The 27164-nt window shown below is 38.5% G+C and overlaps 1 protein-coding gene and 1 pseudogene across 1 annotated transcript; one reads left to right on the forward strand and one right to left on the reverse strand.

Annotated features, from left to right (window-relative positions):
* Positions 1 to 1747: 1747 nt before the first annotated feature.
* Positions 1748 to 2710, reverse strand: LOC146401361 (olfactory receptor 10C1-like). The gene has a single exon (XM_084970349.1). It carries the CDS (start codon positions 2708 to 2710, stop codon positions 1748 to 1750), a length of 963 nt encoding a protein of 320 aa, XP_084826475.1.
* Positions 2711 to 18100: 15390 nt separating this feature from the next.
* Positions 18101 to 19028, forward strand: LOC146401362 (olfactory receptor 2J3-like; annotated as a pseudogene).
* The last annotated feature ends 8136 nt before the right edge of the window (positions 19029 to 27164 follow it).

The following is a 27164-nucleotide window of genomic DNA, read 5'->3' on the forward strand; positions in this document are numbered from 1 at the left end:
ATCACTATCATTCCGTGACTGGAGAATTACCACATCTTCTTTTTCTTTTCCAGCTTTATTGAGATGAAATCGACAAATAAAATTGTGAAGACTTAAGGTGTATAATGTGATGATGCATATATCAAATATATATCCCTCGATGTATGTATCCATTGTGAGATGACCACCACGATCGAGTTAAGTAACGTGTTCATTGCTTCTGTGTATGTGTGTGGTAAGAAGAGTTAAGATCCATTCTGTTAGCAAACTTCAAGTACATAATTCAGTGTTATTAACTACTGTCACCATGCTGTATGTTAGATCCCCAGAACTCATAGTATAGGTTGTCATGGTAGCTGTCACAGTTCTCCATTCCTTGTCCTATACCCACTGCTATGTGGGTAGCTGAGAATCTCTCATAGATCACAGTGCCTCCCTGAGAACAAAATGTTCAAAGCCAAGGTAATGTTCCTATAGATGCCTCAAACGACTAGACTGTGTTATAATGATGTCCATTTATCTTAAGAGCAAGTTTTCAGATGATTTCCAAATATATTTGGTCAGGAATCATATGTAAATTTTTTTTTATTACTCAAATGAATTTATCACATCTGTAGTTGTATAATGATCATAACTGAACATATGTAAATCTTATACATAAAAATAAATTTAAAATTATTTATATTATGTAGTGTTAGTTCAGTTTTCTTCTTCCATCCTAGAAGTTAAATAGGTGTTCTCCTTCTTTTGAAAAAAAGTTTCACCATGAAGACTCTGGTGAAAATTTCCTGTAATTTTCTTTTAAAATTCTGCAACAGATACTTCTGATTTTTTTTGGGGGGGGAGCTTTTGGATTACTTTTAAATTTTAATGATTTTCATTTTTTTGGATGTTACATATTTTTACAGTAGACACAACTCAAAAAGGAACTATTTAACTCTATGTCATGTACCAATAATTAAGGTTGAAGAATTTTGAAACATTTTTATGGAAGGAAGTAACACACATCACAGAGCTATTAGGGCATAAAGAGCCATGTGGGACACACATATGTGGAAGCAGTACCCCAGTGACCACTGCAGAAGTCATACGGACCCCTCAGGGGCTAGAAAATACCGAAGAGTTTAGAGTGAGAACTTGTTAGGCTTCTGAGAGGTAATCTGGCAATTTGTCCTTTTAACCTATACTTTAGCCTAAATGGGAACATTTTGGGAAACCTGTCTAGTGTTGGACTCATCTATTAAAATTCTTTGGTAGCCAACTTCCTTCCGGAATTTGGTAATGAGAACTTTAACTGTGAGTACAGAGGTATCTCTCAAATAACAATCACTGTTATTCAAGAAGGTTCTTACAAAACGGATTGATAAGTACAGTTCTCCCTCCCTCCGTCCTTTTCTCTTTCTTTCTTTCTTTCTTTCTTTCTTTCTTTCTTTCTTTCTTTCTTTCTTTCTTTCTTTCTTTCTTTCTTTCTCTCTCTCTTTCCTTCCTTCCTACCTTCCTTCCTCTCTATCTTTCTCTCTTTCTTTTTTAGATATTTTTAAATGATAGTTGATTTACATTTTCTGTCAATTTCTGCTGTACAGCATGGTGATCCAGTCATACATATATGTACATTCTTTTGTTCACATTATCCCCCACCATGTTCTATAACAAGTGACTAGATCTTCCTTCCCTCCTTCCCGCTTTCCTTTTATTTCATCTTTCTTTCTTTCCTCTTATGTTGGTTTTGCAGCTTTTTCAAAGAGCCATTTTTGTGGTCCTCTGGTATCTACCTATGAGCCAATACTTTTTTCTTGCCTACAGTTCTCCTAAGGGCTGCCTTGACGTCCTTGTTCCGTAAACTGTAGATGATAGGGTTGAGCATGGATGTCACCACGGTATAGAAGAGGGCTAGGAGTTTATCTATTCCTGGTGAATGGCTAGCCTTGGGTCTCAAGTAGGTGACAGATGCTGAGCCATAGAAGAGTGTTACTACAAGTAAGTGGGAAGAACAGGTGGAAAGAGCTTTTCGGCGACCCTCAGGTGAGGGCATGCTGAGCACGGCAGCTAGAATTCTGCCATAAGAAGCAATGATGAGTAAAAATGGGCTGGAAATGCAAAGGGTGGCTGCAACAAAGACTGCAGCCTCATTATGGGAGGTATCCCCACAGGCAAGTGACAGGATAGGGAGGAGGTCACAGAAGAAGTGGTCTATTTCACAGGGGCCACAGAAGTCCAGGGAGAAAATATAGTTGGTCTGGCCCAAGGCTGCCATGAATCCCACTCCCCAAGAAACCATTGCCAGATGGACACACACTCCACGACTCATTCGTGTTGCATAGTGAAGTGGGGAGCATATGGCCATATAGCGGTCAAAAGCCATGGCGGCCAAAAGACAGCACTCACTGATACCAAAAAACGCGAAGAAAAACATCTGTGTAGCACACCCCTCCCGAGAGATTCCTCGGGCCTCGCTCACAAGGCTCTGCAGCATCTTGGGTGTGACAGAGCACGTGTAGCCGATCTCCAAGAGAGACAGGTTGGCCAGGAAGAAGTACATGGGGGTGTGGAGGACCGGGTTGGTCCAGATGGCAGTGGCTATGAGAGCATTGCCCGCCAGTGATGCTAAGAACATGAGCAGGATGAGGGTAAACAAAAGGAAACACTGTTCAGTGACCTCAGAGAATCTGGCAAAGGCAAAGCGTTTGACAGACATGCTGTTGTCCTGCCACAAGGAACAGTTGAAGGTCATGCCTGAAAAAAAGAAGGCAAGGTCATCATCAAGAGTCTTTCACATAGAAATCTGAATCTTTCTCTTACTCTTAACAAGCTCTCTTGAGTCAGAGAGATAGATTTCTTTTCTGCATTTCTAAAATTCAAAGTTTGGAAGTTACCCTCATCTTGAAACCAAATCCTATTCCATGTTCACTCTCCTAGTTGATTTGTTGTAAATAATCTAGTAAGCAGGCATGAAATGGAAAACAGTTTAGTAAAATTCTCTCTCTCATCCCTTCATTTTACCAGTTGTCAAATACTACCAGATAAGGTCCTCCCATACCTACCTAGTTCTTTCCTACTCTTTAGCCACTGACTTGCTTTCTTTACTCATTGTGAATACAAGTATTTATTGAGCACAGTGTATTTTCAAAGTTTTTTTCAGTTTCTGTTGTAGGTCCTGGATTCAACAAAGAAGGAAAGAAGAACAGAAATAAATGGACCAATTCAGAATTCTATTAAATATGAAATAACAAACATACGATTACAGGGACCCTTAGCGTCTATGACTGCTGAAGAATGTGCTCACACATCAAGCATTCTATTATAATGCATTTACACTTATACTAAAGCATTTAGAAACATTTTCCTTTTGTTGTTACTAATTAACTTAATATAATTTAATATTTCTCTTTTCTATGTGGCACCACAATTCAGTTAAGGTTGTGGCAAAGAAAATAGAGACAATAGTTTATATATTTCTTTGAACCCCAAATATTTTCTTTCTTTCTTTTGCTTTTCAGGGCCACACCCACGGCATATGGAGGTTCCCATGCTAGGGGTCCAGTTGGAGCTACGGCTGCCGGCAGTGGAAAACGAACCCAGTTAATGCCCATGAAGACATGGATTTGATGTCTGGCCTTACTCAGTGGCTCACTTGCTGTGAGCTGTGGTGTAGGTTGCAGATGTGGCTTGGATCCTGCCTTACTGTGGCTGTCACAGAGGTTGGGAACTGCAGCTCTGATTTGACCCCTGGCCTGGGAACTTCCATATGCTGTGAGTGCAGCCTTAAAAAGAAAGAAACAAAAAACAAAATAAGAAATTAACATGCACTTTGTCACCCTCGAAAATTCTTGCCCTGTAGAAATGTCATGTTAACGGACTCATTGGACACTGTGTGCAATATTCCCTAATAGTGCCAGTCTATAAAAATAACCTATATTAAGAATCAGCCATCAACTTAATAATGCACCATGATTCTAATCTAAAGATATAGGAGTTTTATGCAAATGATGAACTGTGTTTGTAGATTCATACTCAATGTGATGACAGATCAAGTGGCCGTTGAACATTGACAAGATTCTGCAGGTTCAAATCTTGAGATGGAGTTTCAGTGATAGGTGGATGTATGAAAAAGTAAATAGAGGAGAGAGACAAGATCATTTCAATAGCTCGTGGCTTTCTTCATATGCCAGCTTACCCAGCCCAAGATCCAAGACATGTACCTTGTCTACAGCTCTGCTTTGGAAATAACCCAGCAAAAGTGATTGATTTGGAGCCAGCTCCACATAACTAGAACTGTTGCTTAACTGACTCAGTCCCTTATTAGTCTCTATTGTCATGATGAAATGTTTCTTTAGTTCCTATTGGCCAGAGGAAATCATGTGATACATTACTAGATGTTTTACCTGAAATGGTTAGTGCAGTGCCTGGAATATAAGAAAAACTCAGTAAATATTAGTCTCCATTATTCTAAACGGTCATTTCTAAAATGCTTGAATCATAGGTACAATTTAAATAAACTGGCCATTGAATATGGCAGAGATGATTTCCCATTGCTTTCCACCATTTATCCGTAGTTATTTCATCGAGGACCTAACATCTAGCTGAGTGATGCCTTAACATAAGCTCGCAGAAACTATTTTATCATTTGATTACAGGATAATCGAGGCATTTCCAATTACCCGAAGATAAGACATATATCTGTTTCCTGTAAAGTAAATAGTTTAGAACAACTTACAGTAGTTTTATGACAGGAGTACTGTCAAGTCTTCAGAGAGGGGCGAATCTATCCGATTAAAATAATGTCCAGAAGTGAATAATGCTTTGAATGCTGGCTATTCATTTTCAAGCTTTCATCCACCATCTTCCACGACACTCTTAAAACATCAGTTATATCACAAAACTTTACTCATAATATTTGAGGAAAGAAAGTAGATGGTATTTGCTTCTGATGAGCCACTTCCTATTTTGTCTGCACAGTCTCCTTATAACCTCCCCAAATTCAGAGGATGTAAAGCTCCCCAATCCTTACTTCTAAAACTAAGCACTGAGAAGCTTTTGTTGTAGTCAGAACCACGTCTGATGCCAGGAAGACTGTGTCTCCTGAGAGAGCATTATGTCCTTCCTCACAGTGCCCTCAGCCACACACACACACACATACACACACAGATTCACACACACACACACACACAGACACACACAAGCATGTAGGGTTGTGCTGATTACATAATATATTTGACCCTTTCTCATCCTGAAAAAAAGGAATGTGAATATGTTTTACTTCATTTCTTCTCCTTGTTTCTGAATCCTTATCATGCCTCCCTTCTCCTGAGAGATATTTTCTTCTAACAAGAGGGTCCAGAAGTAGTTTTATTTTCTCTCTGAGGAATTTCAAATGCCTCTATTTGTTGTTGGTTATGAACATTTAGGTAGCAAAATAAATAAATATAAAAGGTAATGTAAAAACAAGAGTATCTTTCTGTATAGCGCTGGGAACTAAACCTAGTCACTCCTGATGGAGTATGATGGAGGATAATGTGAGAAAAAGAACGTATATGTGCATGTGTGACTGGGTCACTTAGCTGTACTGTAGAAAATTGACAGAACACTGCAAACCTGTTATAATGGAGAAAATAAAAATTACTGTTTTAAAAAAGAGATGCTTGAGAAAATGCTTTGACAAAGATGCCGTAGTTTGGCTGCTTCTAGTGTCTATAGTCCTGGATAAATACTCCTCTATTTCTACAAGTAATGAAATAGCATTGATTGAACATGCAGTATTTTAGGTGCTTTACATGTCATTGCAGTTTTAGTTTAATCATCACAATTAATCAGCGATACATTAGTTTCTTTGCTAACGATGAAGAAGTTGAGTTTCAGCACAGCACAGGGAACTTTATCCAATCTCTTGGGATTTGGGAACATGATGGAAGATAGTGTGAGAAAAGTCACATATACATATATATATATATATATATATATATATATATATGTATGTATGACTGGTCACCTTGCTGTCCAGCAGAAATGTATACAGCACTGTAAATCAACTACACTTTAATAAAAAATAAAATGAAAAAAACGAAAGTAAAAGCAAATCAATGGTAAAATACGAATAACCCATATTATAGATTACTGCTATGACAGACTGTATGCACAATGTGATAGTAATTCAAGTGAAATCTAGCCAAATATTTGACCCCTGTATACTATTAATATGAAATACTGAGATTTACAATTTAGTTTGAATTTAAAGAAGTAGTCATCAAAATAATTATGAAAATGACATAAGTAAGGTTCACATCACATGATATTGAAGCAGTTAGTATTTTTCTGGGATTCTCTCCCCAGATAATAAGAAATGAGTGACAACGGAAAAAAAATCGATGCAACTTGTCGAGGGTACTTTGTTCTACTGGGTTTTTCTAATTGGTCTCATCTGGAGATAATACTTTTTGTGGTTATCTTGATGTTGTACTTGTTGACATTGTAGGCAACCTGTACATCCTTATCTTGTTGTACCTGGACTCATGTCTGTACACAGCCATGTATTTCTTCTTCTCAAATGTCTCTTTTCTGGGTCTCTGCTATACCACCAGCCCCATCCCTCAGTGGCTGATCAAGCTTTGGGGTCCAGAAAAAAAACATCCAGGAGATTGACAGAAGCTAAATATTCTCCTACAGATCTAGTGACCACAGTATGAAAAACATTGGAACTTTGTACAGACTTCTCTAGCCTAGGTTGTTGGGCATTTCCCACCTTTTGATAACTGGGTTTTTCTGCTCGTATTGGATCCCTGTTTAAATTCTCTCCCCAGTAGGAAAATTTAAACTCTGAATATATAACCATGTAATAATATTAATATTTAAATATTTATTACATACATAATATTTGATATACATTGAACGGAACTGGAATGATACATGCCAAGCTCATAATAGTAGTTGTCTCTGGGTTGGTTTTTGGGTCAGAGAATGATGGTTAGAAAGGACACTGATTTTCTCTGTGATATATATATATATATATATATATATATATATATATATATATATATATTTTGTGTGTGTGTGTGTGTGTGTGTGTGTGTGTGTGCTATTTCTTGGGCCACTCCCGCGGCATATGGAGTTTCCCAGGCTAGGGGTCTAATCAGAGCTACAGCTGCCGGCCTACCCCAGAGCCACAGCAATGCGGGATCCGAGCCGCGTCTGCAACCTACACCACGGCTCAAGGTAACGCCGGATCCTTAACCCACTGAGCAATGCCAGGGATCAAACCCTCAACCTCATTGTTCCTAATTGGATTCGTTAACCACTGCGCCGCGACGGGAACTCCCTCTGTGATATTTTATTGCGGGGAGCTGAGGAGATACAGGGACTCAAAAAAAGGACCTTGCCTGATGGCAGAAAAACCTGAAGGCAGGTTCCTAACCAAGGAAGGGAGCTCACCTGAACGGTACAAGCCAAAGGTGGGCTTCTGGTCAGGATGAAAGCCTGCCTGTGCTGTACAAGCCGAGCGCAGGCCTCAGGTTACACAGCTCTCATTTTGGTGTTGATGGGGAAGAATTGGGGTTTTCCCGGGAAAACAATTTCCATGTTTGCGCTGGAGAACATGGATTGCTTCTCGGGTGACCTAGTCTTTCCTGTCGTTTTATTTGTTATTCAGTTTTCCTCAGTCTTTCCTGATTATTTACTTATTATTCTTATTTTCCATTCTTATTTTCCTGTGGTGATTTGTGACTTAGCAAAGTTACAACAATAATATAATAAGAATTTCATCCTGAAGGACTTTCCCCTATTTAAATCCAACTTAGGTAAAATATAGTGTTTATCTACTAACTAGTTATACAGTAAACTTTAGAGTTAGGATTTTAATGAGGTTCATAGAAGTTAGACATATATTATCCATGAAACCCAGCTGTGAGTTTTGTCCTTGATTTTAAAAGCTTTTAAGTGATGGCTAGTTAAGTTGGTTTATATTTTCTTATACTGTCTCCCTGCCATAATGCTTTAAAGATAAGCACCAGTCTAAAAGCAAGATTTGTGAGTACCAAATTCTTGTGTCTGTGACCTCTTCAAATTGTAAAGACTGGCTGGCCATGGGATGATTTGTACTGAGTCTCCTCCTTTCCACATGATGTATTGTACCTAATTGCCCTTAAATTGTATTCACTAAGTTTAGTTAAGATAAAGATCCTAGAACATGATGTAGAGCTGCTATACCGTGTAATAGTTAACCAATGTACTTTTAACACTGTGATGTAATCTGTAGTAAAAAACTGTCCGTATAATCAACCACTTATGCCAATAAAATGTGAGCAGTCCAGTGCCCTGAAAGAAGGGACAAAGAGGCTGTCTCCCTATGTACATTCGCCGATCCTGTCCATCTCCTATTGGGAAAGTGTACACTCCCTGGCCACCTGAGCAGGCCTCTGGCATTTTATGTGCTAGAAAATGCTGGAAATAAATATGACAAAAGTAAGAGTTGATGATTCTGAGTTGTGGGAATATAGGTTTTCTATGTGTGTGTAATATTTTAAATATCCGAAATAAAGAATAACAGAGAATTAAAGTAGAGTTGTTTGTTAAAATATCAGCTCAAGTTAAAATTCACCGCGATGGTAATAGTAGCTCACATGTATGGAGTAATTATGTACTAAGCACTGTGGAAAATGTTTGTATCTTTTCCTTGTTGAATTTGTACAACAATCAGGACCAAGGACACATAAAGACTGTTTTCTGGTACTTCTCTTAAACAGAAAGCAAAATACCCAATTGCTCTCTTAAAATCACAATTTTTAAAATGATATCACTTATACATGCAATCTAAAATATAGCACAAATGAATGTATCGACAAAACCAAAACAGACTCAGAGACTTGGAGAACAGTCTTGTGGTTGCCAAGGGGGAAGGGGGAGTGGGATGGACTAGGAGTTTGGGGTTGGTAGATGCAAACTATTATATTTCTAATGGATAAGCAGTGAGGTCCTACTGTAGAGCTCAGGGAACTATACTCAGTTTCTTGTGACAGAACATGATGGGAAGATAATATGAGAAAAAGAATGTATTTATATAAGTATGGCTGGGTCCCTTTGCTTTATAGCAGAAATTGGTTCAACATTGTAAGTCAACTCCACTTAATAAAAAATGTAATCTTATTATAATTTCCAAACCCAGATTTTCTTTCTATAGATGGCATATATTCGCTAGAAACAGTGTAATGATTTAAAAATGTTTATGAATTCGTAAACTCATCAGATATTTTTACAGTAACATGTCAGTTCTTGGATATAGTCTTATTTTATTTTTTATATATTATGGTAAATCTATTGACAAGACATCACAGGAAATTACTCATAAAAATGTTTTGAAAATTTTATTTATTTTTATTTGTTTTTTTAATTTATTTTTATCTTTTTATTGTTATTTCCCCAACACATTTTTTTCCCTCTGTACAGCATAGTGACCCAGTTACACATACATATAGACGTTCTTTTTTTTCACATCATCATGCTCCGTCATAGTTGACTAGATCTAGTTCTCAGTGCTTAACAGCAGGATCTCATTGCTAATCCACTCCAAAGCAAGAGTCTGCATCTATTCACATCACGTTCCCAATCCATTCCAACCCTCCCCCTCCCCTAGGCAACCACAAGTCTATTCCCGAAATCCCTGATTTTCTTTTCTGTGCAAAGGTTCATTTGTGCTGTATATTAGATTCCAGATATCAGTGATGTCATATGGTATTTGTCTTTCTCTTTCTGACTTACTTCACTCAGGATGAGAGTCTCTAGTTCCATCCACGTGGTTGCAAATGGCCTTATTTTGTTTTTGTTTTTTTATAGCCGAGTAGTATTCCGTTGTGTATCTATACCACATCTTCCTAATCCAATTGTCTGTCAATGGACATTTGGGTTGTTTCCATGTCGTGGCTTTTGTGAATAGTGCTGCAATGAACATGTGGGTGCATGTGTCTTTTTTAAGGAAAGTTTTGTCTGGATATATGCCCAAGAGTGAGATTGCTGGGTCATATGGTAGTTCTATGTATAGTTTTCTAAGGTACCTCCATACTGTTCTCCATAGTGGTTGTACCAGCTTACATTCCCACCAACAGTGCAGGAGGGTTCCCTTTTCTCCACACCCTGTCCAGCATTTGTCATTTGTGGACTTATTAATGATGGCCAGTCTGAAGGTGTGAGGTGGTATCTCGTGGTAGTTTTGATTTGCACTTGTCTAACAATGAGGGATGTTGAGCATTTTTTTCATGTGTTTGTTGGCCATCTGTATATCTTCCTTGGAGAATTGTCTATTCAGGTCTTTTGCCCATTTTTCCATTGTGTTGTTGGCTTTTTTGCTGTTTAGTTGTATAAGTTGGAATTTTTAAATAGTTATGTTTTCAGAATTTTGGTGGTTACCTTCTGTGCTATAGTTTGAATGGTCTTTGAAGATTATTTTTAATACTTTTGCAGGGCTAAACTTGTCCTTGAAATTAGAGAAGTTAAGTGGAGACAATTAACTCTAGTTAATAAAGCAATAATATACAATGTAGGTTTTTTTTTTCTTTTTTGCTTTTTAGGGCCGCACACACAGCGTATGGATGTTCCCAGGCTAGGGGTCAAATTGGAGCTATAGCTGCCATCCTAGACCACAGCCACAGCAACGCCAGATCTGAGCTGGGTCTCTAACCTATACCACAGCTCATAGCAACACTGGATCCTTTAACCCACTGCGAAAACCTTATGGATGACTCATGGATGCTAGTCGGGTTCATTAACCACTGAGCCATGATGGGAGCTTCCAATTTAGTTTTTAGGTATCCCATTTTTCAAATGTCTCATGCTCCCTATTCCCCCACTTAGACCACCTCTAACAAGTTATTCCTCAAATGTGGCCCTTAGCAGGATGAGGAATTGGGGAAGAAATTTCAGGGCAACCTGTTCCCCTCCCTATAAAGACAGCTTCATGAGCATGTTCATCAGTGAAGGTTGGTCTGTAGAGTCATTGTTTTCTTTGGGCAACAGTGTATCATGTTGAAGGTATTCTTGAGACACTGTTGTAACTAGGACAGCTCCTTGAAGGGCATTACTTACCACTTTGGGATTTACCCTCCCAATGGCCCCAGTCAAGGAAAGCATGTCCCATTATTCTTTTGTTTCCATAAAACTCCATTTGCTCTAGGAGAAGGGGTCCCCTGAGACACTAAATGCTCTAATGAGCTCCTCTTCCCTGCTAAACCAGATCTTTTAGTAGACTCAGAATTCTCTGTTGAGTAGCATGATAACCATAGTAATTTTCAGACTCTGCTTTCCTAGTGTGATGCAGTAGACTAGACTCTATGGTGCATGCATCCAGCCATCCCTTTATGTTGGTGATGTGAAAGGGATGAAAACCAGAGATCAGGTTGGTCCCTACATAAAGAGGCATCAGCTGGGCAAAGAGAGGGAATATGGACAGACACAGAAAGGGCATTTAGTGAAAGGAGTTGTTTGAGTGTTAGGCATGCCCTAGGTAAGGGTATTAAAGGACAAATATAAGAACAAAGACAGCTGACCAGTGATATGGGGATGGGGAGGCGAAACTCATGTCCATCACCATTTCCTCCATCATGTCGTATTTTTAAAAACCGAGATATTTCATTCCACAGCCCAAAAGAACAGTCTTTGTTGAGGTCTTTATTATCCTCTCCCTTGTAAGAATAAATTTAACTGTAAAGTTGCTACCTTTCTTTTCTTACACCTGGTAGTTTTATTTTTTTTGTCTCTTATCTCCTATCCCTTCTAAATTCTTTAAGAATGTTGAAGAATGGTTCATGCGACAGATCAGTATATCTCACAGCTGTTTTTAATTAATGTTTTAATTAATGTACTAAGTTATTCAGGCAACTTTATGAAGAATAAGAAAATTACATCTGCATCAAAAGAAGTAATGATAGCATTTGGGTTTACCTTTCTCATGAGCTACTCTCTCCCTTTCTAGAGATTATTAAAAAAAACTTTGCATTTTCTCATCATCCCTCAAATGGCAGTGACCTCTAAGTGAAATAATCTGCTTCATTTATTTGGGCATCGCTGTTTTTTAATTTGGCCATGGTGAACTTCTTCAGCATCCACTGGGCTTCAACCACACCTTCTTGGTGTGGTCTGAACTTCAACCTTGGGGAGGAATCCCCTCTTCCACGTTTGTTCTTTCTTGGATGCTATCGCTTGGTCCAAGGTATCTTTTCGAGTTCTCTCATAACTTAATAATTCTTTATTTAAATTTTGGTTTCATTACAAAAATTATTCCTTTTTTTTTCTTCTTGTACTTGCAACATGTGGAAGTTCCCAGGCCAGGAATCAAACACACACCACAGCAGTGGCCTGAGCTACTGCAGTGACAACACTGCAGCCTTAACCTGCTGCACCATGAGGGAACTCCCCCCAAATTCTTTTTTAGCAATGTACTGTCTGATTGTCTAGTATAGTTTCTGAGCTGTAGAAAATAGTCTAGATTAGTGTGTCAACTAGTTAGTGAATTTGAGTTTAGGGCTTGAATCAGTCTTACAACCTTGGGGCCAAACTGTTTCTGCCTTTCCTGTTGAAATTCACTATCTACTGCTGCTAACATCTTTTTCAAGAATGGTACTTATAAAACGTGAGCAATTAAGAGACCTCATTTGTGCCGTATATTAGATTCCAGATATAAGTGATATCATATGGTATTTGACTTTCTTTTTCTGACTTACTTCACTCAGGGTGAGAGTCTCTAGTTCCATCCATGCGTATAATGAAAAAAATAAAATAAAAAAAAAGAGCCCTCAAAGGAGGTAACCACATGTGGTCCTGCTGTGGTTTCTTTTTCTTTTCTTTTGTTTTATTTTTAGTCACAGTTTGTTTGTAAATGTGAGAGAAATAATTGTATGTGTGAGGAATCAGAAGTGATGTGGCCTCATTGGGTGAGGCCAAGCACTCACAGAGAGACAGAGGGATATTTGACTGGTGGGATACTTATGACATGAACCAAGCTGAAAATCTTAGTTCACGTGAATAGATCTGTGAAGCAGTTGCAGAGAACCTTGACAAAATGCCTCTTAAAAGACACGTGAGGAGTTCCTGTTGTGGCTCAGTGATTAACGAATCTGACTAGCAGCCATGAGGAAGCAGGTTCAATCCCTGCCCTTGATCACTGGGTTAAGGATCTAGCGTTGCTGTGAGCTATGGTGTAGATCACAGACTCGGCTTGGATCCTGTGTTGCTGTGGCTGTGGTGTAGGCCAGCAGCTACAGTTCTGATTCAACCCCTAGCCTGGGAACCTCCATATGCCACAGGCGTGGCCCTAAAAAACCAAAAAAAAAAAAAAAAGAATCCCCCCCCCAAAAAAAAAGAGACGTGGATTTAACTGATTTTAAAGGAGAAATTTTTAGGAAAAAGAAGATATAAATTCATTGAGCAGAAGAAAGGAAGAGTGTGGGAATGGCGGAAATGGCTTGTCACAATAACAATATAAAACTTTCCTATGAAAGAGAAGAATCGCTTAAGAGTTATAACTGTTTATGAAATGTTAAACGAACAAAAAAAAAGAAACAAGCTCTCTAGGAACCATGTATTAAGTGATGAACAGCCATTTAATGGTTTCATTAAATATTCAGAATTCTTCTCTAAGTTGGAGAATAAAAACATTTGTAGACATTAGTAATTATGATCGAAGTTTAAATACTGTCTCTGTTATTGTCCTGAAGAAAAGGGAATATAGAAACGTCCTCAAGGCCTTTTGTTCAGGTTTCTAGCCCTGTGATATACACATATACACTTTCAGCTTTAAGCACTAGTAGTCAGGTCACTCTCCATTTCCCTCAACCTCACACCCTTCCTTGCTTCTTTGCTCTCTCAAAGAACTTCTATCTTCCTTTCCCTAAAATGTTCTCTTTTCAAGACAGTTATATTCAGATGTCCTTTAGGATGTGTTCTGCCACCGCTTTCCCCATCTACTTCACAGATCTGTTCAAGTGAACTGAGGTTTTCAGCTGTGTTCATATCATGATTATCCCCATAAGTTGATGTGCCTGTGTCTGCCTTTTTTTTCGTATTTCTCTTTGTGTTTTTAATTTCCAGTTAAGAAATAAGCTGTGAGTGTGAGTAAACACATCAGAAGATAAAATTCTTCCTATAAGAATAGTTAATTGGAGCTCAATATTTTTTACCCTATGTCAATATTTTGAAATAATAAATAAATTAATATTGTTCATTATATCTTTTTATCTGTGTTTAAGATTATTTGGATTGCAATTATTATGTTTTCTATAAACACATAAGCAGGAATGGCATGAAAATGCTGAAAAGAAAAGTAAAGCTGTTTGTTAAAAAGATTATTTGTTCCATGGAAATTTTCCTTTGTAGCTGTGTTAGAAGATTTTCAAGTTACTATTTACCCAGACGTCACCCTGGGGCAAGTTAGGAGGATTCAAAAGTTAAGAAGTTATTTTTCTGTAGTAGGGAAAAATATCTGGATGAAATATAAAAGTAAAAAAAAGCCTTTGTATTTACTTAAAAAAATTTTAATGTGGTAAAATATTAAATTTGTAGAAAAATTGCAAAAGTGGTACAAAAACTACCATTAACCTTTTAACAAGAGTCAATAATAATTATATTCTACCTAAAATAGTTATTCTATTATCCACCTGTCAATCATATCCATCTGCCTGCCTGCCTGCCTGCCTATCTATCTACATATCTATCTATCTATCTATCTATCTATCTATCTATCTATCTATCTATCTATCTATGTAGCTAGCTAGCTGTCATCTTTATATATGTATCTATCTTTCATCCATCATTATCTGCCAACTATGTGTATGATCTCTTTTTGTGGACCATTTGAGACTAATGTGGAGACGTCCTGTCCTTTTACTGCTAAATGCTTAAGTGTTTTTCCCTAAGATTAGAGACACTATTTTACATAACTAATGTGTAGGTAACAAAATATAATATGGAGACAATATTATTATCTGACCAATAGTTCATATTAATATTTCTCCAATTGTCTCACAATATTTTTGCCCCAGTCCAGAATCAGACATTTAGATATCATGTCTTTTTTTTAATGCAATATTATTTCTTTTTTTTTATAATTTTTCTTTTATTTTCCCACTGTACAGCAAAGGGGGTCAGGTTATCCTTACATGTATACATTACAATTACATTTTTTTATCATGTCTTTTTGACTTTTAAAAATCTGGACCAATTCCTTAGCTTCATTGAAATCTATATTTGCTTATTAGGGTTGCACCCGTGGCATATGGATTTCTCAGGTTAGCGGTTGAATCAGAGCTGCCGCTGCCAGCCTACACCACAGCCACAGCAACATGGGATCTGAGTCACATCTGCGACCTACACCACAGCTCACAGCAAAGCCAGAGATCCTTAAGCCACTGAGCAAGGCCAGGAATCGAGCCCACATCCTCATGGATACTGGTTGGGTTTGTTACCTGCTGAACCACAACAGGAACTCTGAATCTGATATTATTGTCAGGGCAGGCCAGGTCTTTTGCCCAACTTGTCTCATTGTGAGTTTGTCTCATATTTCTTCATTTTAAAAGTCAGGCTGTGCATTTTTGGCAGGAATATGACTGAAGTGACATTGTGTCCTGTTTAGAGCAACATGTCAGTAGTCACATGCTGTTGGTTTGTCTCAACGTTGGTGATGTTAATATTGATGACTTGGCTATGGTGATGTCCACCAGGTTTTCCTCTGGTAAAGCCTACTACTTTTCATTTTGTAATTAACAAGTAATTTGTGGGGAGATATTTTATTTTTATTTGATTTTTATTTTTGGCTGTGCCTGTAGCATGCCAAAGTTCCTGGGCCCGGGATTGAACCTGACTCACAGCAGTGACCATGGTGAACCCTTAACCTCTAGGCCACCAGGGGACTCTGTAGGAAGATATTTTAAACTATGTAAATATCCCATCTCTCATCATACTTTCATTCACTAGTTTTTAGCATCCATTTATGTTTTTCTAACTCTATCATTCCTTCTGTGTTTATTAATTATGATCCTAAATATGACGATAGCTTTCTCTTCCTTACTATTTATTCTTTTAAAATTTGTGAATATGAATTCTTTCTTCTTTCAGTTCATTGGTATCATGGTTTCTCTTAATATCCAAATTGAAAAGTGGTAGGCCCTTCAAACTGGTTTCTGTTTGTGTGTGTGTGTGTGTGTGTGTGTGTGTGTGTGTGTCCCTCTGGTTCTTGGAGGATATTTTTTCTTTATTGAAGCATAGCTAATTTATAATATGTGAGTTACAGGTGTACAGCATTGTGATTCATTATTATTGCAGATTGTACTCCATTATAGGTCATTGTAAGATAATGGCTATAATGACCTGTGCCACAGAATCTATACTTCTTCCTTATCTATTTTATACATGGTAGTTTTTAATCTGTTAATCCCATACCCATAATTTGTCCCTCCTCTCTTCTCTTTACCCCTTGGAAACCACAAGTTAGTTGTCTATATTTGTGAGTCTGTTTCTTTTTGGAATAGTCAGTTATATTAATTTTTAGATTGCACATAAGTGATATGATGCAGTGTTTGTCTTTCTCTGATTTATTTCACTATGCGTAATATAATCTAGGGCCTCCCACTTTGCTGCAAGTGTCAGTGTTTTGTCTTTTTAATGGCTGAGTAATATCCCATTGTATGTATGCACACACCCCCACAACCCCCATCCCCCCACACACCCACACCCACCCTATATCTTCTTAATCCAATCATGGACACTTGGGCTGCTACCATGTTTTGGCTATTGTAAATGGTGCTTCTGTGAACATTGAGGTGTGTTTTTTTTTTGGAATTGATTCCCCCCACCCCGGCTATATATACCTGGGAGTGGAATTGTTAGATCTTATGGTAGTTGTATATTTCTAGTTTTTTGAGGAACATTCTTACTCTTTTCCACAGTGGCTGCACCAGTTTATATTGCCATCAACAGTATACAAGGATTCCCTTTTCCCCACATCCTCTCTAACATTTGTTATTTGTAACCTTTTTGATGATAGACATCCTAACAGATGTAATGTGATATCTCATTGTCAACTGATTGGCATTTCTCTAATAATTAGCAATGTGGAGCATCTTTTTCATTTGCTTGTTAGCCATCTGTATGTCTTTGGAAAAATTTCTGTTCAGGTCTTCTATTCATATTCAGATGGACTTATTTTTTTGATATGGAGTTGTATATGACCTGTTGATTATTTTGTAGGTTAAACCCTCATTGGTTGCATCATTTGCAAAAATTTTCTTTCATTCTGTAGGGTATCCTTTTGTTTTGTCAATGGTTTCTTTTGCTGTGAAAAAAACTTTTTTTTTTTTGTCTTTTTGCTATTTCTTTGGGCCGCTCCCGCGGCATATGGAAGTTCCCAGGCTAGGGATCGAATCAGAGCTGTAGCCACCAGCCTACGCCAGAGCCACAGCAACTCGGGATCTGAGCCGCGTCTGCAACCTACACCAGAGCTCACGGCAACGCCGGATCGTTAACCCACTGAGCAAGGGCAGGGACCAAACCCGCAACCTCATGGTTCCTAGTCTGATTCGTTAACCACTGCGCCACGACGGGAACTCCGAAAAAAACTTTTAAGTTTAGTTAGGACTTAAAATTTTTTGCTTTTATTTCTTTTACCTTAGGAAACTGATGCAAAAAATGTTGCTATGATTTCTCTCAAAGAGTGTTCTTCCTATGCTCTCTTCCAGGAGTTTTATGGTTTTGTTGTTACATTTAGATCTTTAAGCCATTTTGAGTTTATTGTTGTATGTGGTGTGATTAAATATTCTAGCCTCCTTGTTTTATATGTGGCCATCCAGTTTTCCCAGCACGACTTGCTGCAGAGACTGTCTTGTCTGCATTATATATTCCTGCCTCCTTTTTTTGTAGATTAATTGACCACAGGTGAGTGGGTATATTTCTGGGCTCTCTTTTCTGTTCCATGAACCTATGTGTCTGTTTTTGAGAATACCATGCTGTTTTGATGACTGTGGCTTTGTAGTATAATCTAAAATCTGAGAGGGTTATACTTATAGCTGTGTTCTTTTTTCTCGAAATTGCTTTGGCAGTTGTATTTCCATTTATTTTGAGTGTATGTAATTCTTTTGTCAGGTAAAAGGAGTGAATGATGATGGAAAAACTCAATGCAACCACTGAAGGCTACTTTGTCCTGCTAGGTTTTTCCAATTGGCCACGTGTGGAAGTAGTACTCTTTGTGGTTGTCTTGATGTTTTACTTAATGACATTGACAGGCAACCTGTTCATCATTATCGTATCATACCTGGACTCCCATCTGCACACTCCCATGTACTTCTTCCTCTCAAACCTGTCTTTTCTGGATCTCTGCTACTCTACCAGCTTCATCCCCCAGTTGCTGGTCAACCTCTGGGGCCCAGGAAAAAACATGTCTTATGTAGGTTGCATGACTCAACTTTACTTTTCCCTTGCACTGGGATCCACAGGATGTGTGCTGCTGGTGGTGATGTCCTATGACCGTTATGCAGCTGTATGTAGACCCTTGCATTACACTGTCCTCATGCACCCTCGTTTCTGCCATCTGTTGGCTGTGGCTTCTTGGGTAAGTGGCTTCACCAAGTCGGCACTTCATTCCTCATTTACCTCCTGGGTACCCCTGTGTGGACATGGCCAAGTGGACCATTTCTTCTGTGAAGTTCCAGCACTGCTGCGACTGTCTTGTGTTGATACAAGACAGCTAATGAGCTGGCCCTCACGGTCACGAGCTCTGTTTTTGTTCTCATACCTCTCATCCTCATTCTCAGCTCCTATGGTGCCATTGCCCGTGCTGTGCTGAGGATGCAGTCAACAGCTGGACTTCAGAAAGTCTTTGGGTCATGTGGAGCCCATCTTCTGGTTGTGTCCCTGTTTCTCATTCCAGGAATGTTTATATATCTCCAGCCCCCATCAGGAGGTTCTCAAGATCAAGGAGAGTTCATTGCCCTTTTTTATACTGTTGTCCCACCTAGCCTCAACCCTCTAATCTACACTTGAGAAACAAAGAGGTAAGAGGGGCAGTAAAGAGATTAATGGGGTGAGAGTAAGCCTGTGTACTTGTGACATGAATAGAATAATGGAGCATCTCTTCACCAGTGGTTCATCTGCCCATCCATGTATCAACCACTCTTTCATTCACTTGCTTTGTCAGCACTGATGGAGCATGTACTTTCACTATATCACAGAGTTTGTGGCATTAGATATGAATTCAACACAGACTGCCCACATGACAACCTCTCTAGAGTGGAGAAAACAACCATATAAAATCAAGATCAAACTCAATATTAGATTTTTTTCAGTGGTGCAAACCTAAAAAAACAAAGGTATGCCTTTCTTAATTGAAAATGAGATATGGAATTATTCTAAAAATTGATAAATGGCAGGTGTTATATATGTTTCTCTTTTGGCCACACCTGTGGCATTTTAAGTTCCTGGGCCAGGGATCAAATCTGAGCTGCAGCTGCAACCTATGCCACAGCAGCAGGAATACTGGATCATTAACCTGCTGAGTCACAGTGGGAGCTCTGAGCAGGTCTAACTCTTATGGAGAGATGATATTCTTAATTGTAAATAACCTATACTGTGTCTTTTAATTTCTTGCTTTTTGGGCAGAATTTGTCGTAAAATTTGTCTTGTTTTGATTAACTATCGTGAAATACCTTAAATCTCTTCTCCAATACATCCTTTTTTTGAAAGTAGTTAATTTTGAGAGAAATTTTGGTCTATGTTCTTTATTATACCTTTATCAATAGTAAGAAAATAAGTTTTATGAATCAGCGGTCTCTGAAAAAATGTAGCAGAAGTAAGCACCTCATATTTCGTTTTTCCCTCCAATATAGTGAGTAGTGTAAAGGAGATGGAAATAACTTGTAGTTATAATATATAGCTTGTGAAGTAACGGTCATCCATAGACTAGGTCAGGTAAGTACTTGGGGCCCCGGCATAACCTAAGTTTCTAAAAAGAATATCGGAAGCAACCAAGTACTAGGCTCTGAAAGCAATTTGATAAATCTGATGTGTACTTGAAAGAATTACGTGAAAATATACTGGAAAAATTATGACAAAGCTGTTTGAAAAATGTTAGTTTTTTTCTTTTTGAGCTTGATCTGACTTAAATATTAGTGGTAAGTACATTACGAAAATCAACTTATATATTTTCCGAGTAAGGAAATGTATTTTTATTAAAGTAATAGTTTTGTTACCTGTATTATTGCTGCTATCTCTATCTGAAATAAGTGTAGCATGCACATAACATTTTAAACTGGAATCCGTATTGTATGGTAATCCAATTGCCAGCTGTAGTTTTGAGGCCTGTAACGATTTCACATGATTGATTCAAATCCCATTCCCAGAGTTCCCATCATGGCGCAGTGGGAACGAATCTGACTAGGAACCATGGAGTTGTGGGTTCGATCCCTGGCTTGCTCAGTGGGTTAAGGATTCAGCATTGCCATGACCTGTGGTATAGGTCGCAGATGCAATTGGATCCCATGTTGCTGTGGCTGTGGTGTAGGCTGTCGGCTATAGCTCTGATTTGACCCCTAGCCTGGGAACCTGCATATGCTGCGGGTGTGGCCCTAAAAGGCAAAAAACAAACAAATAAAAAAACCTTATCAAATCCCATTCCCTAAATTTTTTTTCTTTTCTTTTGTTTGTTTGTTTGTTTGTTTGTTTGTTTTTTCTTTGCTTTGCTTTTTAGGTCTGCACCTGGGGCACATAGAAGTTCCAGGCTAGGGGTCCAATAGGAGCTGCATCTGCGACCTACACTACAGCGCATGGCAATGCCTGATCCTCAACCCACTGAGCAAAGCCAGGGATTGAAACCGCAACCTCGTGGTTCCCAGTCAGATTCATTTCTGCTGTGCCACGACAGGAACTCCCATTCCCTAAATTTTTAAAATGAAAAACACATCCCCAAACTTCCCCTCAGTTTCTGGTGTGGTTTGCAATTACATTGATTCTGATGTCTTTGCCTTTGTGTGTCTGTCATTCTTTATCTCCACCTCAACACAAACAGTAATATGGCATTCATTCATTTGTCCTTAACCTACTGTCCAAGAAATGAAGAACCAAGGATCATGTACATGTAAGGACTGTTAGTAAATAATTAGTGCCGCACAGAGTGAACCATCACAGAGCAAAATAAAACTTTTATTTTTTTATTTATTTTTATTTTTATTTTATTTTCCCACTGTACAGCAAGGGGGTTAGGTTATCCTTAGATGTATACATTGCAGTTACAGTTTTTTCCCCCACCCTTTCTTCTATTGTGACATGAGTATCTAGACATAGTTCTCAATGCTATTCAGCAGGATCTCCTTGTAAATCTATTCTAGGTTGTGTCTGATGAGCCCAAGCTCCCGATCCCTACCACTCCCTCCCCCTCCCATCAGGCAGCCACAAGTCTATTTTCCAAGTCCATGATTTTCTTTTCTGAGGAGATGTTCATTTGTGCTGGATGTTAGATTCCAGTTATAAGTGATATCATATGGTATTTGTCTTTGTCTTTCTGGCTCATGTCACTCAGGATGAGATTCTCTAGTTCCATCCATGTTGCTGCAAATGGCATTATGTCATTCTTTTTTATGGCTGAGTAGTATTCCATTGTGTATATATACCACCTCTTCCGAATCCAATCATCTGTCGATGGACATTTGGGTTTTTTCCATGTCCTGGCTATTGTGAATAGTGCTGCAATGAACATGCGGGTGCATGTGTCTCTTTTAAGTAGAGCTTTGTCCGGATAGATGCCCAAGAGTGGGATTGCAGGGTCATATGGAAGTTCTATGTATAGATTTCTAAGGTATCTCCAAACTGTTCTCCATAGTGGCTGTACCAGTTTACATTCCCACCAACAGTGCAGGAGGGTTCCCTTTTCTCCACAGCCCCTCCAGCACTTGTTATTTGTGGATTTCTTAATGATGGCCATTCTGACTGGTGTGAGGTGGTATCTCATGGTAGTTTTGATTTGCATTTCTCTTATAATCAGTGATGTTGAGCATTTTTACATGTGTTTGTTGGCCATCTGTATATCTTCTTTGGAGAAATGTCTATTCAGGTCTTTTGCCCATTTTTCCATTGATTGATTGGTTTTTTTGCTGTTGAGTTGTATAAGTTGCTTATATATTCTAGAGATTAAGCCCTTGTCAGTTGCATCATTTGAAACTATTTTCTCCCATTCTGTAAGTTGTCTTTTTGTTTTTTTGGGGGGTTTCCTTTGCTGTGCAAAAGCTTTTCAGTTTGATGAGGTCCCATGGGTTTATTTTTGCTCTAGTTTCTATTGCTTTGGGAGACTGACCTGAGAAAATATTCATGATGTTGATGTCAGAGAGTGTTTTGCCTATGTTTTCTTCTAGGAGTTTGATGGTGTCCTGTCGTATATTTAAGTCTTTCAGCCATTTGGAGTTTATTTTTGTGCATGGTGTGAGGGTGTGTTCTAGTTTCATTGCTTTGCATGCAGCTGTCCAGGTTTCCCAGCAATGCTTGCTGAATAGACTTTCTTTTTCCCATTTTATGTTCTTGCCTCCCTTGTCAAAGATTAATTGACCATAGGTGTCAGGGTTTATTTCCGGATTCTCTATTCTATTCCATTGGTCTGTCTGTCTATTTGGTACCAGTACCACACTGTTTTGATGACTGTGGCTTTGTAGTATTTCTTGAAGTCTGGGAGAGTTATGCCTCCTGCTTGTTTTTGTTTCTCAGGATTGCTTTGGCCATTCTGGGTCTTTTGTGGTTCCATATAAATGTTTGGATTGTTTGTTCTAGTTCTGTGAAAAATGTAATTTGATAGGGATTTTTTGATAGGGTAATTTGATAGGGTAATTTGATAGGGATTGCATTGAATCTGTAGATTGCTTTGGGTAGTATGGCCATTTTCACAATATTGATTTTTCCAATCCAGGAACATGGAATATCTTTCCATTTCTTTACATCTTCTTTGATTTCTTTGATTAAAGTTTTATAGTTCTCGGCATATAGGTCCTTTACCTCCTTGGTCAGGTGTATTCCGAGGTATTTGATTTTGTGAGGTGCAATTTTAAAAGGTATCGTATTTTTGTATTCCTTTTCTCATGTTTCATTGCTGATATACAGAAATGCAACTGACTTCTGAATGTTAATCTTATATCCTGCTACTTTGCTGAATTTATTAATCAGTTCAAGGAGTTTTGGGGTTGAGTCCTTAGGGTTTTCTAGGTATAGAATCATGTCATCTGCATACAGTGACAGTTTGATCTCTTCTCTTCCTATATGGATGCCTTTTATTTCTTTTGTTTGTCTAATTGCTGTGGCTAAGACTTCCAAAACGATGTTGAAGAGCAGTGGTGAGAGTGGGCATCCCTGTCTTGTTCCAGATTTGAGTGAGGAGGCTTTCAGTTTTTCCCCATTGAGTATTATATTTGCTGTGGGTGTATCATAAATGGCTTTGTTTATATTCAGGAATGTTCCCTCTATACCCACTTTGGCAAGGGTCTTGATCATGAATGGATGTTGGACTTTGTCAAAGGCTTTTTCTGCGTCTATTGAGATGATCATATGATTTTTGACCTTTTTTTGTTAATGTGGTGTATGATGCTGATTGATTTGCGTATGTTGAACCATCCTTGTGAACCTGGGATGAACCCAACCTGGTCATGGTGTATAATTTTTTTGGTATGTTGTTGGATTTGGTTGGCTAAGATTTTGTTGAGAATTTTTGCATCTATATTCATCAATGATATTGGGTGATAGTTTTCTTTTTTGGTGGTATCTCTGTCTGGTTTTGGAATGAGGGTGATGGTGGCCTCATAGAATGTCTTTGGGAGTATTCCTTCTTCTTCAACCTTTTGAAAGAGTTTAAGGAGGATGGGCACCAATTCCTCTTTATATGTTTGATAGAATTCACCTGTGAAGCCATCTGGTCCTGGACTTTTATTTGTAGGGAGTGATTTTATGACCTCTTCAATTTCATTTCTAGTGATCGGTCTGTTCAGTTGGTCTGTTTCTGCTTGATTCAGTTTTGGCAGGCTGTAAGATTCTAGAAAATTGTCCATTTCTTCCAGATTGTCAAACTTGTTGCCATATAGTTGTTCATAGTATTCTCTTATGGTTTTTTGTATTTCTGCTGTATCCGTTGTGATTTCTCCTTCTTCATTTATAACTTTGGTTATTTGGGTTCTTTCTCTCCTCTTTTTAGTGAGTCTGGCCAGGGGTTTGTCAGTTTTGTTCACCTTTTCAAAGAACCAGCTCTTGGTTTTATTAATTTTCTCTATTGTTTTTTGAGTCTCTATTTTATTGATTTCTTCTTTGATCTTTATAATTTCCTTCCATCTGCTGACTTTAGGATTTTTTGTTCTTTTTGTAATTCGTTTAGGTGGAGGGTTAAGTTGTCAATTTGGGATCTTTCTTCTTTTTTGAGAAAGGCCTGTATTGCTATAAATTTCCCTCTGAGCACTGCTTTCGCAGCATCCCATAGATTTTGAGAGGTTGTGTCTTCATTAAAATAAAACTTTTAAAAGCAAACCCAATAGTTTAGCTCTTTGAACCACTGTGTACTTATGGAAATCTTATTGTTTGCAACACTTCATGTAATACCCTGGCCTCTCACTATCTAATTCAAGAAAATTGTGGGTGTTCCCATTGTGGCTCACTGGTACTGAACCTGATGAGTATCCTTGAGAAAGCGGGTTTGATCACCGGCCCTGATCAGTTGGTTAAGGATCCAGTGTTGCGTGAGCAGTGGTATAGGTCACAGACGTGGCTTGGATGCCACGTTGCTGTGGCTGTGGTGTAGGCTGGCAGTTGCAGCTCTGATTGGACCCCTAGCCTAGGAACTTCAATGAGCTGTGAGTGCAGCCCCCAAAAGACAAACAAACAAACAAACAAACAAAACCCCAAAATAAAACCCAGACTTTGACATTTCTTGTCTCTTTTCTTTCTTTTTTGCTTAAAAACCATATGAATTTAAAAAAATGTAGACTATTTTTTTGGAATGCTGTAGTTATAGCATACATATATATTGAATCTGGGCTCCATTACCATGATCTTCTAATTAATTTGTAATTGAAAACAAAGTTCAGTTAACAAAATCCCCTCAAAGATTAACACAGATTTTGAGTTTATTGTTTTGTACTTTTCAAACTACTTATGTGAATCTTATGCAATTTTATCACAAACCACAATGAGATATCTCCTCGTGCCTGTCAGAATGGCTATCATCAAAAACAAGACAAATAACAAACGTTGGTGAGGAGGTAGAGAAAAGGGAACCTTCCTACACTGTTGGTGAGAGTTTAACTTGGTAGAGCCACTATGGAAAACAGGATATAGGTTCTCAAAAAGCTAAAACTAGAAGTACCATATGACCCAATAATTCCACTCCTGGATATAGATCTGAAAAGAAGAAACACTAATCTGAAAAGATATATGCACCCCAGTGTTCATAGCAGCATTATTTACAATTGCCAAGATGCGGAAACAACCCAAGTGTCCACCAACAGATAAATGGATAAAGGAGATATGATATAGAGGACACACACACACACACACACACACACACCCAATGTTTGTTTTTACTTAGCCTTAAAAAGAAATCAGATTTTGCCATTTGTAGGAACATGGATGGACTTGGAGGCAATTATGCTGAGTGAAAAAGTCAAACAGAGAAAGACAAATATTGCATTACATCACTTATATGTGGACTCTAAAAATATAACAACCTAGTGACTCTAACAAAAAAGAAGCAGATTCACAAATGTGAAGAACAAATTAGTGAGAGGCGGCAAGTGGGCGTGGCAACATGGTGGTAGGAGACTGAGAGGTACAAACTATTGTGTGTAAAATAAGCTACAAGTATATATTTTACAACACAGAGAATATAAGCAATATTTTATAACTAGAAATGGAGGATAACTTAAAATTGTGAATCACGGTATTGTATACCTGTTGACATCTAATATTGTACATAACTGTATTTCAGAGAAAATAAAGGGAGTTCCCATTGTGGCTCAGTGGTAAGGAACCTGACTAGTATCCATGAAGATGCAGGTTTGCTCCCTGGCCTCGCTCAGTGGGTTCAGTGATTCGGCATTGGCATGAGCTGTGGTGTAGGTCACAGACGTGGCTCGGATCTAGTGTTGCTGTGGCTGTGGTGCAGGCTGGCAGTGCAGCTCCAGTTTGCTAGCCTTGGACTTCCATAGGCTGAGGGCGCAGCCCTAAAAAGACCAAAAAGAACACCCCCTGCCCCAAAAAAGAGAACAGAAAAGAGAGAAAATAAATTGCCTAACTTTGGCTTTTCACCAACAACAATAAAATCTGAAGGGAAGAAGACACATGGCTTGCCGAAGTTTAAATGACCTCTGTGTGGCAAAATCAAGGTAATGACAGTAGAGTTTTGGTTCTGAGGCCCTTTGTCATGACCAGCAATGCCCAGGGTAAACTAGAAGGTCTGAAATCCTACCACTGCCATCTCTGAACCTTGAACCACTCTTTGGTACTTTGACACTCACACTGCACACATGAGCGTGGGTCGCAGGCAACTTTACTGAAGAACTAAGAAGGAATCCAGCTTGTTCTCAGCGAAGAATGGAGACTAAATGCTGTGAAGGACCAGCTTCTTCTCTACCCCAGGAAGTTTCTGCTCCCCATCCAGACAGATGGCTCCAGTCCCCTCATACCCATTCCTGTGCAGCGTATTCCCTAAACCCTGAGTGTGTCTCAGCAGTGCAGGCACAGATGTGTCATCAGATAATCACAGACACTAGCTCTGGCTTCCAGGCCAGATTCAGGTGTTCTATGCTCTTTTATTGGCCTCAGCGTCACATACTGTATTCTCTGTCTTACAAACATGGGACTGGAAGGTCACTGGTATCACATGCTATGACAACATTAAGTGAGTTGAAGCACACGAAGTTTTCAAATATAAGTCCATCATATTCCAATTACAATTCGACAACTAAAATAATAACACTTAGAGGAAAAAGTAGTACCTGGATTTACTATAGATTTCACAATGATAATACTTTACCATGGGAATCTGGCCTTGTCACTGCAGCAGCTCGGGTTGCTGCTGTGATGCGGGTTTCCTCCCTGGCCCGGTAACTTCCCCATGCCACCAATGTGGCCAAAAATGATTTTTACCATGGGAGTAAAATTTTCTGTCTATAATAATGTCGTATTAACATATGTTTTAAATACTTTCC

Source organism: Sus scrofa, chromosome 7 (genome assembly GCF_054392235.1).
Source record: "Sus scrofa isolate SSC_HxYL_T2T_F1_AM1 chromosome 7, Sscrofa_HxYL_maternal_Yorkshire_Landrace_v2.0, whole genome shotgun sequence".
NCBI classification, from domain to species: domain Eukaryota; kingdom Metazoa; phylum Chordata; class Mammalia; order Artiodactyla; family Suidae; genus Sus; species Sus scrofa.

What these genes read in the sequence shown, in the direction of transcription:
- LOC146401361 (XM_084970349.1), bottom strand. Translation starts at nt 2,710, where the DNA reads ATGACCTTCAACTGTTCCTTGTGGCAGGACAACAGCATGTCTGTCAAA.